At 47.8% G+C, this 19,307-nt stretch overlaps 1 protein-coding gene and 1 pseudogene across 4 annotated transcripts in view; one reads left to right on the top strand and one right to left on the bottom strand.

The window, feature by feature from the left end:
- Positions 1 to 4,940: 4,940 nt before the first annotated feature.
- The window catches only part of ST8SIA5 (ST8 alpha-N-acetyl-neuraminide alpha-2,8-sialyltransferase 5), an 82,000-nt gene continuing 67,633 nt past the window's right edge, over positions 4,941 to 19,307 (top strand). For 2 of the 4 annotated variants that reach the window (XM_058277622.2, XM_058277620.2), the window contains exons 1-2: positions 4,941 to 5,172; positions 5,981 to 6,306. In XM_058277622.2, the coding sequence (XP_058133605.1) occupies positions 6,176 to 6,306 (131 nt within the window). In that variant the 5' untranslated portion in view covers positions 4,941 to 5,172; positions 5,981 to 6,175. Of the gene's footprint in view, positions 5,173 to 5,700; positions 6,307 to 19,307 lie in introns of those variants that run through there. The other 2 variants (XM_058277621.2, XM_071208525.1) reach the window with 2 other exon arrangements.
- On the bottom strand, positions 13,501 to 14,140 carry LOC139436684 (receptor-binding cancer antigen expressed on SiSo cells pseudogene; annotated as a pseudogene).

The following is a 19,307-nucleotide window of genomic DNA, read 5'->3' as shown; positions in this document are numbered from 1 at the left end:
CACCCTTCACAATCTGGGGCAAACACTGCTTCCTCTGGAAACCTGCCTTGGCATTTCTCCTCGGCAACCCCTACTGCCCCAGCCTGGCCCCCAATATGGGTTAGAGGCAAACGTGGCCCCCACAAGGGTCCTGTCTGTCCACCATCCTCACTGGACTGTAGGTTCCTTTAAGGAACTTTTAGAACTTAGGAAGGTGATTAACAGCATATGCTGTGGCCATGGCATGAGGGTTGTGAGCTGGTCTTGGGGCTTTAGAAGTGGATGATCACAGAGGACCACAACTCCCTTCTTTTCTTAGGTACCCAGGGAACATTAAACATTTTTAAGCGGCTCTAGTTCTAGGATATTCTTTTGAAAGTTTCAGCATTATACAGACCATCAACAAAATCATGTCTAGGGGCCTGCAATGACAGACAGCCTCTCCGCAGGATTCACCAGTGCTCTACCTGATCCCAGGCTTTTCATCCCAGGGCTCAGTCTCTAAGGGAAGCAGAGGGGATGCAAGGCCCCTTTTGGCCATCATGTTACTAAATGTGGTCTGTAATGTGCAACGTGTAAATGTGCAAGCAGTGAAGCCATTCCTGGCGCTCTGTGGGGATATGGCATACCCAAGGTGGAAGTCAATCTTTGTCTTCTGTGATGCATCAGTTGGTTTAGGGAGTAATAAAAATGACAGCGATGGGGAAGCAGATCTGGCTCAAGCGGCTGGGCTTATGCCTACCACATGGGAGGTCCCAGGTTCAGTTCTCGGTGCCTCCTGGAGAAGGTGAGCTGGTGCAGCAGGCAGGTGTGGTGAGCTGACGCAACAAGATGACTCAACAAAAGAGACACAAAGAGGAAAGACAACGAGAGGCACAGCAAACCAGGGAGCTGAGGTGGCTCAGGTGATTGAGCACCTCTCTTCCACACGGGAGGTCCTCGGTTCACTTCCTAGTGCCTCTTAAAGAGAAGACAAGCAGACACAGAGGGCACACAGCAAATCGACACTGAGAGCAGACAGCGACTGCAAACAATGGGGGGGATAAATAAATAAAACACATCTTAAAAAAATGATGATGATGATGTCGTCTTCATCCTTTGAAACCAACTGGATATGTTGGGATAAATGCAGGGAGCGGGATATCTGGGAGTGATAGTGGGACAGAAGGAGGATGTTTCTCAGGTTGGAGATGAGAAGGCCAAAAGGTGACTTTATCACCACGTTCAAGATTCTTTGTTATCTGCCCTCAATTATTTAGAACACAACTCTTACTTCATAGTGGACCTGAACTAGGGGTTCAGATTATATTTCTATTACATATATAATAATAATTTATTAAAAGTAAAATTGGTGAGGTAGAGATTAGTGTTACAGTGGACAGTACAGTGGCAAACCCTGGCCATCTGGATTATGTTGCATTTCTGCTTACCTGGCAGCAAAATACCCTCATCACGGACACTGTCCAAAGCCAGGAATCAGCCTCTTGAAGGCTTTACTTGTTAACACAGATGTAAAGAGGAACAAGACAGCATGTACTTATCACAATCTCCTTAAACACATGCATAGAATGACACATAATCTGGCAGTGTGCAGTTGTGCAGTGACATAAAAACCATCTTTCTTAAACCAGTAGAAACCTCTAAGTTCTTTTTTTTAAATCAAGTTTCTAAATTATGTTGGAGACAATGCTCACAGCATGAGTAATGCCCATCAGTTATCAGTAATTTAGCAGAATGTGCCAGTGCTGACATTTGTTCTTGGCTTAATTGTGTGCGAGTGTGTGCCTTAAACAATGATGCAGCTGGCCCCATTCTTGGCAATTAGGACATAAAAATAGTGTTCACTGTGTCTAGTGGGCAATCAGTTATCCATGTATCTACTCTTGTTTGCAAGGCCTTCTGAATGTTTCTTGTAATTCTATAATCAGAACATAAATTCAACTTAAAATGGAACCTAGATTCAATCGATAGCAATGACAGGGGCCTCAGACCTTTGCGTTTGAAGATCTTCAGTCCCTGACTCCACCACAGGGTTTTGTCCGTTCTGTGCATGTATGTTAAAGGTGTCTTTGGCTTGATAGGAAGGAAGTCAGATTTAAAATTCCATTGGGATTAGAAGGGCAGTGTCAGCAGAGGCACAATGAACTATTGCTGGTCATTCACAGGGTATCAAGTGATCTAAATACATCACAGATACAGTGTTGTCCCCAAATTGTGAGTGGGGCTACAGTCAGCATCAACTGTATTCATGGCTAAATTCATGCAGGTGGCCAGGCCATGGAGGAGAGTAAGTACCCCGGGTTTGGAATTAGTATTTTCTCTCAGCTCTTTTGGCTCTTAACTTGGTGGTTACTTTTTGCTGTTGAGATTAGTCAGTTAATGTCAAAGTCGGCTAGGGAGGGGCCAATCTCTTATTAGGTCATGGCAAGCATGAATAAAATGTCTATTAAAAATTATTGGGGGAAGCGGACTTGGCCCAGTGGTTAGGGTGTCCATCTACCACATTGGAGGTCCGTGGTTCAAACCCCGGGCCTCCTTGACCCGTGTGCAGCTGGCCCATGCGCAGTGCAGATGCACGCAAGGAGTGCCCTGCCACGCAGGGGTGTCCCCGCGTAGGGGAGCCACATGCGCAAGGAGTGCACCCCATAAGGAGAGCCGCCCAGCGCAAAAGAAAGTGCAGCCTGCCCAGGAATGGTGCCACACACACAGAGAGCTGACACAACAAGATGACGCAACAAAAAGAAACACAGATTTTCGTGCCACAACAGAAGCAGACAAAGAAGAACACACAGCAAATAGACACAGAGAACAGACAACCGGGGAGGAGGAAAGGGTAGAGAAATAAATAAATAAATTAATTAATTAAAAAAATTATTGGGAAACTGTGCTGCAGTAGTCTGTAAAGTTGAACATATGCACACCCTGTGCTCACCAACTTCACTCCTAAATACAGATATGCATGTCTACATTCATAAAAGGACACTGGAAGGTTCTTGCAGCAACAACCCAGGCATTTATCAAGAGTAGAATGGATAAGTAAGTTGTAATATAGCCCACACAATAGCATGTTATATAGCAATAAGATCAAACACACTACAATTATGTGCAAAGTATTAGATTTCTATTTTTGCGAAACAAATGATCACAAACATGGTGACCTAAAACAGCACACACTTATTAACTCCCAGTTCTGTAGGTCTTAGGCTGGGCGCAGTGTAGCTGCGTTCTCTGCTGAGGGCTTCACAGGCTGAAACTAAGGTGGAGCACAGGGTCCTCTTCCAAGCGCATTCAAGCAGTGGGCAAAATTTAGTCCCTTGGCATCTGGAGGATTGAGGTCCCCCATTTCCTTGCTGGCCTTCAGCCAGGAGCCAGTCTTGGTGCCTAGAAGCCACTCTCATCCCTTGCTATGTGGCTCCCTTAATCTTCAAGCCAAAAAGGAAGACTTTTCCTCAAGTCAAGTCCCTCTTTCATCCAGGAAGAGCCCAGACCCCTCTAAGGGCTCATCTGATTAGGTCAGGCCCACCAGGGATAATCTTCCTTCTTAAAGTCAACTGATTTGAGACCTTACTTACATCTTAATTACATCTACATGTAGTGTTTGAGTAACCGGGAGAAGGTGTGTGTATACCAGGGAGCGGGGAATCTTGGGAGCCAACTTAGAATTCTGCCTACCACACGCAACGACATGGATGAATCCTACAACCAATGTTGAGCCGAAAAGAAGACAGACACTAAAGAATACATAATATATGATTCCATTTCTATAAATATAAATGCTAATCTTTGGCTAGAAGTCAGGATAGTGGTTTCTCCTGAGGAGATAGTAGTGGAAAGACACATGACTAGGGGTCCTCAGGGGCCTGAGTACCTTCTATTTTCTAGTCAGAGTGCGGCTACATGGGAAGGTTCAGCTTGTGAAATCTCAGGGACCCGAACAGTCATGATTTGTGCACTTGGCTGTAAACACATTATACTTCAGTTCAAACATTTTGTAGAAAAATTTAGATTACTTTAAAATAGATTGTTTTGTTTTTACAAGGATGCATGCATCCAAAGACAACTCTCCAGTGGGTTCCTAATGGGGGTGGAGAATGATTGGAAAAGACGTGAAACAGGGAACACCTGGCCTGGAATGAGGACAGTGGTACCTCGTGCATTCTGCACACTAAGGACCATCTAGATTAAAATTAGTGCTCATCAACTCCGTACCTTTGCAGGATGGTAGCCCAGTGTAAAGTGAAATGGCCACCTACAAAACTTATTAAGAATTCCCTGGGGGTGGCGGGAATGGACCTGAGTGGAGGCAGGTCCACGTCCAAGAAGCCAGATCTTCCTGTAAGTCAGTATGGGAGAAAGAGCGAAGTCTCAGATTCTGAAGGCTTCCTGCCAAGGGAATTACTTTGGGCAACTAGAGAGTCAGTCCTTTCAAGGGTAAATGGGTTAGCAAGAGGCAAGGAGGCTCAAATTCATTACTATATGTGGGAAAAAGTACTTTGTGATGTGTAAGCTACCAAACCAACGCAGGAATTATTATAACGATGGATCCCCTGAATGTTTCTGAGTTATTTCTTTAATTGGTTAAAAAGCCTACCTGCCACTTTGCTGATAATATTTTGGATACTTAAATTCTTTACAGACAGCAGAGTCCACTTCCACCTTGCTTAGGTAAATTAACACAAATTCCAAAGGACTGGTGGAAAAATCCTGAGGTTTTACCGTGCTTTCCTCTATATTTCCAGTCCAAAGAAGAAACTCCTAAATGCTAAACTAAGGTCGAGGGGTTTCGAATCTGGGCACTACTCACCTCCCCACCCCACCCCAAATTCTTCCTCTTGCCGCGGTCTGAGTTTCGGTCTAGTCTTGAGATGAGTTCTTGACCTGACTCTAGAGCCTCCCTAAGAGGCTGGAGGGGACTAGAAAGAGACGCCCTGGAATTATCCAGTGGTGTAGGGTGCCGGCACGTGATTCTCAGGCGCCGGGAGCCACTACCGCGTCCCGATGACAGGGCTGAGGGCTCGGTTGTGATACGGATTTCTGAAGAGGCACCTTCGATTGCACTTCGTGTTTATTTTCTCTGGCATGCTCTCTGAAGCACAAGCCTTTCCGGACTTAGTGACTTACTAAAGCATTTGGGGACCGAGGTACCCAAAGGCGACCGGCTGCCTGATCTGTGATTTACGAGTGCTTCCCAGGGTGAGACAAGGTCCCACTGTCTCGGTGACAACAGGGTCTTTGACGAGCAGTCGCGCGCTGCTGCTGGGGAGGGCGAGGAGGCGTGCGGACGGGCGGGAGGTCGCGAATCCCCTCGTGTCGGGAGCCGGGCGCCCGGGGCGCGGCGGCAGCCCCGCAGGCCATCAGCATGCAGGAGCCGCGCGCGCCGTCCTTGAAGGGTTGCCCGGCTGACCTTGCTCTGCTTTCTCCGGAGAAATCTCCAAGAGATCGTCAAGACGCGGCCGCGGCGGTGACTCAGTGCCTTGCGCGCCGCCTGCAAATGCTCCCCTCCAGCAAGCCCAGCTCCGCAGCCGCGGCTTCCCCTTCCCGCACCCTTTTTAATTCCACGATCCAAACCCGGCGTTTTACGCTCCACCCCTCCCCCTCTCCCGGCCCGCCTGCCCTTAGCCAGATTGTCCCAGTGGCTCGTTCTCCCCCTCCGCGGAAGGCCAGCCTTCGCGTTCCCTGGCTGGCAGCCCGGGGACCGGATCGGCCCACCCCGGCCAGGGCACTCCGCGCTGGGCGACCGCGATCCCGAGCCTGGCCAGAGGGGCAGGGCGCGACGCGCTCCGGCGCACCAGAGGACGGCGCCGGGGCTCTGCTCCCCATTGGCCGCCGCCTCGGCGGGAGGGGCCGCCCCGGCTCGGGGGCACCTGGCCTTGCCCCTGCTCGAGGGAATAGGCGGCTGCTGGGCACGGGCGCCGGAGGTAAAGGCATCGGGAGGGAAGGCCCGGGGCCGCGGCCGAGCTCCCTGACGCCGTCCCTGCCTTGCCCACCTCCCCGCCCCCAGGGACGCTTGGACAACCCCTGCTCCGGCCGAGCCAGCTGGAAACTTTACCCCGCCAAGTCCCCCGCCCGCCTGACGGTGACATGAGACTCCCGGTCGGCCGCGCGCCCCCCGGGGCCTCGGAGCCCCGCGCGTGATCGCCTGGCTCCTCCGCGCCGGGTGCCCTCCGCGCCCCGCCGCGCCGGAGCCGCCGCCAGGATGCGCTACGCGGACCCCTCGGCAAACCGGGATTTGTTGGGGAACCGAACTTTGCTCTTCATCTTCATCTGCGCCTTCGCCTTGGTGACCTTGCTGCAACAGATCCTGTACGGCAGGAACTACATCAAGAGGTAAAGTACGGGCGGGGGTGGAGCTGCGCGGGGCCAGCGGCCGAGCGCCCAGGTGGCGGCCACAGCGTCTGCCAGAGCGTCCCCCGGGGTGAGTGACCGTGCGGTCTGCGCTTGGCTCCCCGCACCAGCGCGTTAGGCTTGGGTCACCGCTCACCGAAGCGCATCTCTCCAAACAGGAGGAGAGCGTCTGCCCAGCAGCGGCCGGAGGGGCCCTACAACTTTGTTGTGCTGTGAAAAACAGGGGACAGGTTGGAATTGGGAGGAGGTCAAGCTGACGCTAAATCCATTTGAATTTCCAGAGCGGTCGCGGGGGTTGGATCGGTGTTCTTCAAAGCTAGAGGTCCATGACCGTTTGGTTGGAGGGCAGGCTTTCAGTGGTGATGGGCTCAAGCCTGGGCAGAATTAGTTAATGAGTCTTGAACTTTTGTGGGGACCCTTTCCCCAGGACGTCGGCTGAAAGGGGGTTGGTAGTGGGCTGGGCAATGTGACAGGGATAGTGGAGTCTTAGAATTCCATAGCCCCTCCATCTGTGAAACCCACAGCCTGGTCCCTGCTGGAACTGAGAGCTCTCATCCTTACCCCAGAAGGACAGAGATGCAGCAGAAGTTAGCCCTCCCCTGCAGGAGGGACTCCTCCCTCTTCCCCATCCACGGGGAAACTCCATTAAGAAAAAGAGCAGTAGGTGTCACTCAGGAACTGGGGCCCAGCCTCAGTCCCCATGTGTGTCAAAGATACACCGACATGCCAAACGCTTTCTTCTCTGCTGTCCATGGGGAAATGCTTAGGGTTATTCTGCCTGGGTTGTGGGGGGAGAGGAGGTTGCTCTAAAGGTACTATACAGCCATATCAGGACCTCTCTTGGAAAGAGCCCCGTCTTCTCCTCTCTTTGCTGCCAGGGTCCCCTGCATCCACTACCCCTCTACCACTTCCACGCCTTCCTGGCTGTATAAGCAATCCCACCTTCTTCTCTAAACCACCAGATAATAAAACAGAGTTCCATCCTATGGGCTCCACACGAGCATTTGTTCCCCTCGGGTTGCAGCCTACGGTGGGAGCGTGAGGAGCGCTGCCGGGTGCCTTGCTAGCTGTAGGAAGGTCAAGCTGCGAGGACATTTCCCCCTCTGTGTATGTCCCCCCAGAGCTGGGGAGACTAAGCCTGTTTTCCCAGACATTTGTTTCCAGACTGCCACTGCCCCTGATGTTCCCAGAAAGTGCTCTTCCCTGGTTGATGGCTGCTGATGGGCACTGTGTGGTGCTGGTGGCTTTAAAGGACATGTCCACAGGGTCTCCTGGTTTGTTGGAGCCCACCAGGCCTGCCTGCTCCTTTGGTTACTGCCGCCCCCCGAGGTGACCCTGTGCAAGGACGCGAGGTCCCGAGTGGCCTGCTGCAGCCCTGCGGGCAGCCTGTGTGCTGCTGCCTTGGCACTTGTGCCTCAGCAGGATGGCTCTGGGTTCCTGGCCCCTGCTGCCACCTCCCCCAAGCTGCTGGGACTGCTGGAATCCCTTCTGCCTTGGCAACCGGGAGAGGGTCTCAGTGTCCAAGGCAAAAGCCACCTCAACGACTAGCTGCTCGCTCTGGCTAGCCTGCTCTGGTTAGGGTGGATGGCTAGCTGCCCAGAGCTCAGCAGCTGCCCCAGCCATCTCCATCCTCCCCCCACAGAGACCCTAACCCCTAAGTCACACAGATACCACCCCACAGGCCCCACTCCAGGGACTCGGGTTAATTCAATCAAGCAAGCCAAACTTACATGTTTTCAAGTGCTGCAGGGACTATAATGAAGAATATGATACGGTTCTTGTGCTCAGGGGGCTTGAAGTCTATTTGGGGAAACAAATGGCCACAGATGAGCCAGTTAGGAAGTTAAATGTTAAACTGTTTGAGGAGACATAAAGAAGGGATACATCAGGGGCTGGAGTAGTTAGAGAAGACTGCCTGGAGGAGGAAGAACTGGAGTGGGTCCTGAAAGGAAGGTAAGATTTGGAAAGGTGAGGGGTTGGTATGCACATCCAGAATGGAAGAGGGCAGAGGCAAACATTGGGATGCAGGTGTGGCACCACCTCCTCTCACCTCTCCCACTGCCTGACCCCACCCATCCTGCAGGACTTGGCTTCCTCATCGGTGAGCTCTTCAGGGAGGGCCCCCTGACCCCAGGCCTGGCTGCCTCATCTGTGCAGCCCCAGCACCTGTTCACGCGTCTCATTTCCTGCACAGACCTTAACTGTAATGTCCTGGCATCCAAGTGGTCTTTGGTTTATCTCCTCTCTAGAAACACCAGGTGAGTGTTACTCTTGCCGAGGTCCTGGGACTGCCTGCATCACACTCGCCTGGAGGGCCATTGGAAAGAAAGATTTCCGGGCCCCAGAATCAGACTCTGGGGGTGAAACCCCATAACCTGCCTTTTTAACAAGCTCCCTGGGAGATTTGTAAATGCCCGATCAGTTTCAGAACTGCTGCCCTACATCAGTGGTTCTCAATCGAGGGCAATCTGTCCCCGCAGGCAACGTCAGGAGACATTTTTAGTTGTCACAACTGGGGCGAGGGGAGTACTACTGGCATCTAGTGGGTAGCGGCCAGGGAGGCAGCTCAACACAGGCCAGTCCTCCCAACAAAGAATTATCTGCCACCAAATCTCAGTAGCTCTGACGCTGAGAAAACCTGCTGTAGACTGAAAACGCTACGAGGGGAAGTTTCACTTGGTTTTGTTCCCCACTGCACCCTGAGCACCATATATGCCTGGACCATAGTAAGTTCTCACTGAATATTGGATAATGAATAAATGATTGAAAATGTCGTGTGTGTGTGTGTATGTGTGTGCAAGGGTAGGAGTTGGAAGAGACTCGGTGAAGAAATGGATCCAGGTGATGGAAGAGGGAAGGTAGAGAAGAAGGAGTGTGGGCACAATGTTGGGTCATCGCAGTGAAGTGCCTTGAGGATTGGGAAGAGCAGTCTCAATTTGGTGCATTAGGGCCTAGGGAGTCCCATTAGGTCCTTGAGCAGAATAGTGACACGTTAAAAGCTCCTCATCAGCAAGGTGATCTGGGCCCTGGGCAGGAAGAGTTAGAGCGGGAGAGGCTGGGAGGCTGTCATGTCCAGTCCGAAGTGGGCAGGGAGCAGCTCCACTCTGGACCAGGAGGTTGCTGAAGGCTGCCTTTCTTTGCTTCTGTGCTGATTTTTATATTCAGCAAGGCCGCCGTTGTTTGCCTTCTCAGCAGCACAAAGGTGGCAGGCTTACCCGGTGAGAATTTAGGGATGGCTTATACCAGAAGGACCTGGGAAGTATGTATCCATTTCTTTGGGCCCTTGTCCTTGTCCTGTGTGTGCAGTGGGCTCTTCTGGGAAGTCCCACTGAACGCAGCCAGAAGTCTGGCCCCTCATCTTGCACACACCAGCCTTGGTCAGGAGGGGAGAGAGTGTGGCAGGGTGGATGGTTTCACAGGCTTGCTGTCTCCCCTGGAGCAAGTCACACTATGTGGATTAGGAGGAAAAGGCAAGAAACAAAGATCTGAAGTTTGCCGGTGAGGCCGTTAGCTTCTCAACCTTTCCCAATTGGACAAGTACTTAATGAAGATTTGCTCTGTGCTGGGCACCAAGTATGCTAAGTGCTGAGGATACAATGGTGAGCAAGGCAGACCCAGTCCCAGGTCCCTGGGAGCTAACAGTCTAATGGGAGGACAGAAAGGATTGTGACTCATATATAAGCCACAGCTGGAGCTATGGATGGGGGCCTGAGGATGAAGAGCAGGGAGCCATGGGAATCAGGATGGCTTCAAGGTACATGGAGGTATTAGAAGGGTGTCTTAAAGGAAGGGGGATGATTCAGGCAGAGGTAGAGGTGGAAGGAAGGGGGATGAGACCAGCTTGGACCGAGATTGAAAAGCACAGGAGTATTAGAGCATGTGGCTCTGGGGCAAGGTGAGGCAGACAGGGCCAGATTGCAAAGAACAAAGATAGAGAAAGCAGGAGGAGGGGCCTCCTGGAGGAGAGAAGGTAAATTTGAGTCTGCATCTGCTCAGACCCTGGAAGGGCTCCACGTGGAGCTAGCTATCTAGCAGTTAGATGAAAATGCGACTTTGGAACTGGGGAATAGCAAAGCAGATTTTGGTGTCACCAACCACCTGAGTCAGTGTTTTGCAAACTTTTGATTGTGATCCACAGTAAGAAATATGTTATACCCAGGAATCTAGAACACTCTCGCACACACCCAACCGAAAACCAACATTTTATCAAACAATAGTTGGCCTTATTATGAGACATGAGCTGTAATATTTTCCATTATACTTGATTTAAAAATATTCTAGGGGCAACCCACTAAATTGATTTTGCAATTTATTGGGTTGAAATCCTTTAGTTTGAAAAACCCTGGTCTGAGTGATGGGGTTGGATGAGATGGCCCAGGAAGAGAAGAGAGTGAAGATAGTGCCACGACAGCCTTGAGGAGCCTGAGCTGAGGGACTGAGAGAGAGGGAGAGCTGTGGACACTGAGTCCACAGAGAGGAGGAGGAGAACGAGGAGAGCCAGGTGTGATGGGAACCAGGGGTGGCGGTGCCTGTGAGAGGGGCCAGCTGTGCCACATGCTGCTGAGGGCTCTGTAGGGTACAACCGAATGTGTCCTCTGGATTTGGCAATGCAAACAAGGGCAGTTTTGAGGGAGGAGCGGGGACAGGATCCTCACTGCAGTGGGCGAAGAAGTGAGTGGGAAAAGAGGATGTGGGGACCGTGGGCACAGACGACCCTTTCAAGGGGCCAGAGTTGGAAGGAGAAAGGGTTACAAGCAGGGTTTTCTAGAATGGGGGCATGGAAGTGGTCCCCTCTTCCTTTAAGCTCCCGCTGCCCCCAAATGCCCTCTGTTGGCTCTAAAATCTTCACATAAACTCACTACCCTCAAGACTGGGGTTCTTCAGGGGTCTGTGTGCTTGAATTGAAATTCACAAAAACATTATTCTTGTGGAGATATGTTGGTGCGGGTGTGATATATTTATTAAATAATGTACAGCAGGTGTGGACTTAGTAAGGGGTCTGTGGTTGTCACCTGACTGGCAAAGGGGACCGTGGAACAAAAAAGGTTAAGAACTCCTGCCTCAAGGTGTTAAGAAATTCAGGTATTTACACTTTAAAAGAGGGGCAGGCAAAGAGCAATGAGTTTCTGTTTTTAAGATAGAAAGAACACTGTAGATTTAAAAAAATCTGGTCTCAACCCACCTTTGAAACTTAATCTCAGAGGAAAGCCAGATCCCCATTTGCCTGGAATGGCCCCCCATAGTCTTACAATGGAATTTAAAAATTCTTCATGAGGTATTTGAATATTCTTTGCTAGATTTATTTCTTGGTACAAGTTTTTGCTGCTGTTTAAAAAGTAGGCTTTAAAAAAATTGTATTTTCTAGCCATTCGTGATATATAGAAATAAATTTGATTTATTATATTGATTTTATAATCACCAACCTTGATAACGAGCATTAAGATAACTCATCTGAAGATTCTCCTGGGATTTCTATGTAGACATTTTTCTTTCATCACAGCTCTTTTTTTTTTTTTTTTTAAAGATTTATTTTATTTATTTATTTCTTCCCCTTCCCCACCCACCCCGGTTGTCTGTTCTCTGTGTCTATTTACTGCGTCGTCTTTGTCCGCTTCTGTTGTTGTCAGTGGCACGGGAATCTGTGTTTCTTTTTGTTGTGTCATCTTGCTGTGTCAGCTCTCCGTGTGTGCGGCACCATTCCTGGGCAGGCTGCACTTTCTTTCGCGCTAGGCGGCTCTCCTTACGGGGCGCGCTCCTTGCGCGTGGGGCTCCCCTACAAGGGTGTCACCCTTGCATGGCATGGTACTCCTTGCACGCATCAGCACTGCGCATGGGCCAGCTGCACACGGGTCAGGAGGCCTGGGGTTTGAACCCCGGAGGGGTTGCCCTATCCGTTGGACCAAGTCTGCTTCCCTTATTTAATTCTTAAAGATACTATTTTGGAGCCAGTTAACAACTAAAACTAAAAATATTATTATAACTATATTGTTTTATAATTTAATAAATCCATAATGTTATCTAGCCAACAACACAGGCAGCCTTCATTATGTTAAATATGTAAAACTGATACAGAAATCATCTAAAAGCTTTGAAATATGACTGATGGCTTTCTGCATTTGTAAACTAATGACTTTGGGGGAAGGAGAGGAAGAACTAAGGTAGGGAAGTGGATTTGGCTCAACAGATAGAGCGTCCGCTACCACATGGGAGGCCCAGGGTTCAAACCCAAGGCCTCCTGACCTGTGTGATAAGCTGGCCCACGTGCAGCGCTGATGCGCACAAGGAATGCCGTGCCGCGCAGGGGTGTCCCCCGTGTAGGGGAGTCCCATGTGCAAGGAGTGCATCCTGTAAGGAGAGCGTCCTGTAAGGAGAGCTGCTCAGCACAAAAAAAGTGCAACCTGCCCAGGAATGGTGGCACACACATGGAGAGCTGATGCAGCAAGACAACGCAACAAAAAGAGTCACAGATTCCTGGTGCCACTGACAATAATACAAGCGGACACAGAAGAACATACACAGCGAATGGACACAGAAGTTTAGACATACTATATAAATTACAAATATGTATAACAACATTGCAACACCAACTAAAGGAAAACAGATATAGAAAATCTTTATGATAAAATTATTGCATTTAATGCCATTTTCTTTAACAAAACCCAAAATCATCAAATTGCTAAATGTTATACTAAACATACCTTTACAAATTAGAGGAAATGTATGCGAACACTAGCTTCTGACAAAAATAAGAAAGTTAAAGCCTTATAGTTTGTCTGATTTAGATCAGGTAATCATGGAAACAAAAGGATATTTAAAATTATTTATTTTATTATTATGCACACCGAATGAAAGCGTAATATCAGAGTCCTTTTCCACCATGAAATTATTTACACCCATTTATTTAGCTAGAAACTCTAGCATGAAGAGCAGTTTGATATTATTGATGAATTCCAAAAAGAAATATTGGATTATGTTTATAAATTGATCTTTTCCTCTGGGCATATTAGATTATATTGGATTCATAGGTTTACTTGATTAAGTAATTTTGTAAACCTCTTGTGCCAGTAAGGCATTGAGTCCCCACCCGTTGGTGACTCACAGATAAAAGGCATGGCAGTTGCTTGATTGTGAGCTCAGGTATCTCCTACTGGCACTATGACATCTAAAGATCATTTGTTATGGAAGTTTCACACCAATTTTGTTTTGTCCCTTCTTTATTAGCTGCTGTGCTTCCTGTTCCATTTCTTCCTTTCTTGTTCTGCTGCTCTCTTTTCTCTGTCTGCTGTTTTCTGCTGCCTCAGGACTTCTTCTGCTTGCCAGGTCGCACCTTCTTCTTCCTCCCACGCAGACATATTTTCTTGCCAGGTATCTAAGTCACCTAATTCAGGAGACTGATGAATAAAAGGCACATCTTGTGTAGCTGCTAATCTACTAGAGAAACCTGTGCTTCCATCCAGAATGCCAAAATTTAATGGTTCTCTCTTCTTAATAACAATTTTCTGAGGCTTTCTTATAGTTGGTGTCATGTCCTTAAAATAGTCAGGTTCCAGCTGTTCCAAAGCATTTTGTTGTGTTGCCACATTCCCATTCCCTCCTTCATTCTTTACACCTGTGGGTGCATCTTCATCCCAGGAAGTCCACTTTTCAACACCTGTCTGCTTAGGAACTGATGAGTAATCAAATGTAGTTGGCGAAGTTATTTGGTCTCCATTTAATTTCTGTCCTCTGACAGATCTGCATATTAATCTCTTTAAGAATGAGAATACTGTTGCTGGGCAGGTACAAACTTTAAATAACTGAACTGTGTGATGGCCATGGCGGGAATCAAAGTGTGCCCCTCCTCTCCCCCTCCCCTCCCTGCCCACCGGGCAGAGGCTTCGAGCTGCTGAGGGCCGCACACATACACACACACAAAGTGCGTGTGCGCGGCAGCAGTCGCTTTCTCCAGATTGCTGCTCTGCTTGTTCAGTTCCAGCACCATTCATTCAAAGCCGGGCATGCTCATGGCAGCTGCCGTTGCTGCCGTGCAGTTGCTATGGCCTTCTTGGGAGCCACCACAATCAATTTTAGAGCATTTTCATTATTCCAAAAAGGAAGCTCACATCCCTTAGCCATCATCCCCCATTCCCACCCTGATTCTTCTCAAGCCCTAGGCAACCACTAATCTACTTTGAGTCATTACAGATTTCCCTATTCTGGGTGTTTCAAATAAATGGAATTACGCAATATGAGGTCCTTTGTGATGGGCTGCTTTTACTAAGCATAATGTTTTCAAGTTTCATCTATGGTATAACATGTAATGGAACTTAATTTATTTTTATTGCTGATTAGTATTCCATTATATGAATATTCATTCATCAACTGATGGACGTTTGGATTCATCAGTTCATAGACATTTGGATTGTTTTCTGTTTTTTTGCTATTAGGAAAAATGCTGCTATGAAAATTCATGTATGAGTTTTTGTGTGAAGGTATGTTTTCATTTCTCCTGGAGAAATACACTTATGAGTGGAATGACTAGGTTATAGTATGACTCAACCTTACATATATTTTTACCTATTTGCCCAATTCGCTAAGGCACATTATCTCCATTTTACAAATAAAGGAATCATGCAGTTTTTCTACACTGTCTATAATTGGTGAGGCATTTTACATTAATAAACACACATCCTTTAATTGTGGGGATAAGCTCAGACTATTCATGCTGTATTATTTGTTCTGTATGATGTGGGAGTTTGTTAACTAATCTTTTTATTTAAGATACTGTTTCTCATGTTCTTGCATGAATTTGGCATTCAACTTTCTTTTACCATGCTGTTTTGTCTGGTTTTAAAACCCATCTTGTCAATTGAGTTGGGAATGTTCACTCTTTCTCTGTTCTCTGGAACAGTTTATGCACGTGTGAGATCATCAGTTCTTTGAAAGTTCAGTGGAACGCACCTGTACAGTTATCTTCCCCATATGTTTTCATTCTGGGAAGACTTTAAATTACTACCTCCACTTATTTAATTGTTAAAAATTAATCTTCCCGGGAAGCGGACTTGGCCCAGTGGTTAGGGCGTCCGCCTACCACCTGGGAGGTCCGCGGTTCAAACCCCAGGCCTCCTTGACCCGTGTGGAGCTGGCCCATGCGCAGTGCTGATGTGTGCAAGGAGTGCCCTGCCACGCAGGGGTGTCCCCGAGTAGGGGAGCCCCACGCACAAGGAGTGCGCCCCATAAGGAGAGCTGCCCAGCGCGAAAGAAAGTGCAGACTGCTCAGGAATGGTGCCGCACACACGGAGAGCTGACACAACAAGATGACGCAATGAAAAGAGACACAGATTCCCGTGCCGCTGACAACAACAGAATTGGACAAAGAAGAAGATGTAGCAAATAGACACAGAGAACAGACAACCAGGGTGGGGGGTGGGGGGGTGGGGAGGGGAGAGAAACAAATAAATAAATAAATCTTTAAAAAAAAAAATTAATCTTCCCCAAAATTTCAAATTTACTGGCACCAAGTTCCTAATATTCTTTATGACATCTCTGCTATATCTATAGTTTTGCCACCCTTTTTATTCCTAATATTGTTTACATTTTTTTAAAGGATCTTTGTTACCAGAGGTTATTTTTCTTTTCAAATGACTGACTTTTGACTTTGTTGATTCTCTTTTGTATCTTTGCTTTCTGTTTCATTAATTTTTATGTTTTGGTTTCATTTTATCATTCCTTTTCTAAGTAGGACACTTATCTCTTTGATTTTCAGCCTTTCTTATTTTCTAATATAAACTTTTCAGGCTATAACACTTCCTCAAAATACTTTTCCAGTTAGATCCCTTAAGTTTGGGGATGATGATGATGTTAACAACAACAGCTCACAATTGTGTTGCATTTACTATATATTGACAGGTCCTGGTGCAAGTGCTCTATGTATTAACAGGCTGAATTCTTAAAGCCCTGCACCACAGGTGCTGTTACTATCCTCATTTTATGGATGAGAAAACCGACAAGTAGTTTGTTCAGGGTCATAGAGCTAGTAAGTGCAGGAGCCATTTTCATTCCTCTTTAATCTCAAGACTTCTCTCATTTCTATCATGATTTATTTTTTTTCACCCATGAATTTAGAAATGTTTTAAAAGTTATAAATAATTTTTTTGGCTCTCTTTATTATTGATTATTTAACTCAAATGTACTGTGGTGAGAGACCATGGTATTTATGACGCCGATCCCAAGAAATTTGTTGAGATTTGCTTTGCAGTGCAGTCTGTGGTTGATTTTCCGAAGTATTTTATATGCACGTAAAAGAAATGTTATTATCTTATTATTAGGTGCAGTGTTCTTCCTTGTCTGTCCAATCGAGTGGTCTCAAATTATTCTATTTCCTTATTGATTTTTTTTTGCTTGTTCTATCAATTAATGAAAGTGTTGTGTTAAAATTTTCCTCAATAATGGATTTATCTCTTTCTTCTTGTCAATATTTAATGTTATTATATGTCTACTAGTTTAGTTATTTTATGTCTTCCTATTGAACTGAATCTTTTATTAAACTGTAGTGACTATCTCTAGTGATATTGTGTTTTAAAGTGTTTTTTATCTAATATTAATATAATGACACCAGCTTTCATTTGGTTCATATTTGCTTGTTATAACGGTCACTGTCCTCTTTTTCAGCATTTCCATCTCTTTCTGTTTCATGTGTATTGTAACCAGCACATAGTTAAAGTTTTTCTGTCTGGTCTGACAATCTTTGTCTTTTACCTGGAGAGTTCAGTCTATTTACAACTATTGTGATTACTGATGACTAAGGATTTATTTCTATCAGCATATTTTATATATATATATGCATGCATCCTACTTTTTCTCCCTTCTTGTGGCTTCCTGGCTTCAGATGAAGGTTTCTAATCTGACCTCCCACCTTGGGTCACCCTGAGTGAGGCCCCTGGAGACACCGCTGTCTTCTGAGCTCATCCAGGATTTCCTTTCTTGCCAGATTATTCTTCCTTCTAAGAAGGCATTTAAAACAGATTTTCATCCTTCTTTAGTGACTTGTAGTGGGAGGGTGTTGCAGGTTGGGTTCCTTGGAAAGCGGACTCTGGGTCAGGGAGAAGCGGGCAGGGCCTTGGGACTGGGAAGGGGAGGGTGATGAGCAGAGGGAGAAATGGAGCTGCAGTGCAGTCCCAGGTATGGCCTCGGCTGACCCCTAGGGAGTCCTGGAGCTGGACGGCCCTTCGGAGTTGCCCCGAGTTGTAGCAAGGGGGCTGGCAGTCCTTGGGTGAGGGCTGCCCTAGAGTCACAGCATCCCCAGCAGCTGGAAAAAGGGGGCCTGGCTGTGCATCAGTGCCTGCCACAGCACAGGGATTTTCCATCTGCCCTTTTGCCAGAAATGGCAGTACTTCAATGCCTCCCCCCCCCCTCCCCAAGCGAAGCCCTGGCCCACGTGGTCAGCCTGGGCCGGGAGCCCCGCTGGTAAGGCTAAACATCACTCCTGGCAGCCACTGGCCCATCTCCCGGGCAGTGCCTTCCCCTGCTGTGGCTCCACCTGCAGAGCCTTCCCACTGTCTTTCTGCCAGTGCAAAGCCTACTTCTCTGTCCCATCCCAGCTCCAGTGTTGGCCCCGCTGAATTCACAGCCCTGGGCTGCCTGTGCTTAGCCCTAAGTGCGTGCGGCCCAGTCTCTGTGTGATCACACAGCCTGGCAGGAGCTGACACTGGGCCTGCTTCGTCCTGCCTCGGGCTGGCTAAATCACCCCAGGGCACGCTCTTGTGCTTCCCCTTCCTTCCAGTCTTTTGGGCTCCTCCACCTCCAGGGTGCTGATCTGGGCTGCCTGCCAGCGGCTGGTGCAGACCTGAGACTTGAGGACAGGAAAGTGGGTCAAGGAAGAGGACAGCCTGACCTCGTACTGCCTCCCTGTGTGTCTTCGAAGGCTCTCATCGCTGGGCCAGCTCTCCCCCACCCAGGGGACGAAGCCTGCCAGCAGGTGCAGCCCCAGGAGCTCGGGGACCAGAGGAGCTGGTCAGAGCATGGTCCCGAGAGAGGACGGGTGCTAATGGGGGCAGAGGAGAGGTGGAGGCTGCGCTAGAGAGGAGAAGGAGGCTGCGCTCACTGCAGCCCGCGACATGTGCTGTGCCGGCAGGACGACTTTACAGTTTTGCTGGTCAGAGCAAGTTTTTACTGCACCCCGGCTGGAACAGGGTGAGGCAAGGGGGGCACCCAGGGTGCAAAATTTACAGAGGCCCTCGCTGTCAGCTCTGTACCTGCACTTGCATGAGCCTGAGAGTGAGGGCCTCCTTCGCCTTTGTGTCCTGGGTGCCTTGTGCCTCCCATCGTCCTGGCCCTGACCAGGTGAGGCCGGCCCTGTACCAGGTGAGGGATTCTAGCTTCCCGTCCCTCCCCTAGCTGTGATACCCCCTCACTCCCAGATTCCATCCCTTTTTCCTTGTCCATCTTGCTCCCAAGTCCTTTCCTTTTTTGTAAAAAAAATTTTTTTAATTAACTTTATTTCAAACTAAAAAAAAATAACAAAAAAAGGTAGCACAATGATTTATGGAAGCATACTCCTAAGAAGTTCTGTTCAGGCCCTTTTAGCTTATCTAATTCCAAATAGGAACTCAATTGCTCCTCTATGTTCAGAAAGATACTCAGGTGAACACAGATTAGTTAAATGACGTAGTCAAGGTCTCCTTATTAATGAAAAAAATGCAGACAAGAAAAAAATGCTTAATTTATACCCATATCTCATGAAACCAAACCCCATATTCTTTTTTTTTTTTTTTTTTTTTTTTACTTTTAGCATTAATATAGTCTTTTCTTTTTTGACATTTGTGCTTTCCAGGGAAATATTAACTCTTGGAGGATTTAGCTTCTGCTTGGACTTATCTAGGTCCATTTACCTGTCGTCTAATAATAATTATCTAATTTCACCCTCAACCCTACCTATTATCTTAGGGGACTCCCTTATTCTCCTGTCCCACCTCCCACTGACACATAGGTCAAGGATTCATTAG

The sequence above is a fragment of the Dasypus novemcinctus genome, chromosome 16, assembly GCF_030445035.2.
Source record: "Dasypus novemcinctus isolate mDasNov1 chromosome 16, mDasNov1.1.hap2, whole genome shotgun sequence".
NCBI lineage: Eukaryota > Metazoa > Chordata > Mammalia > Cingulata > Dasypodidae > Dasypus > Dasypus novemcinctus.
The sequence above is the reverse complement of the archived record's forward strand: the minus strand, read 5'-3'. Positions and strand labels throughout refer to the sequence as shown.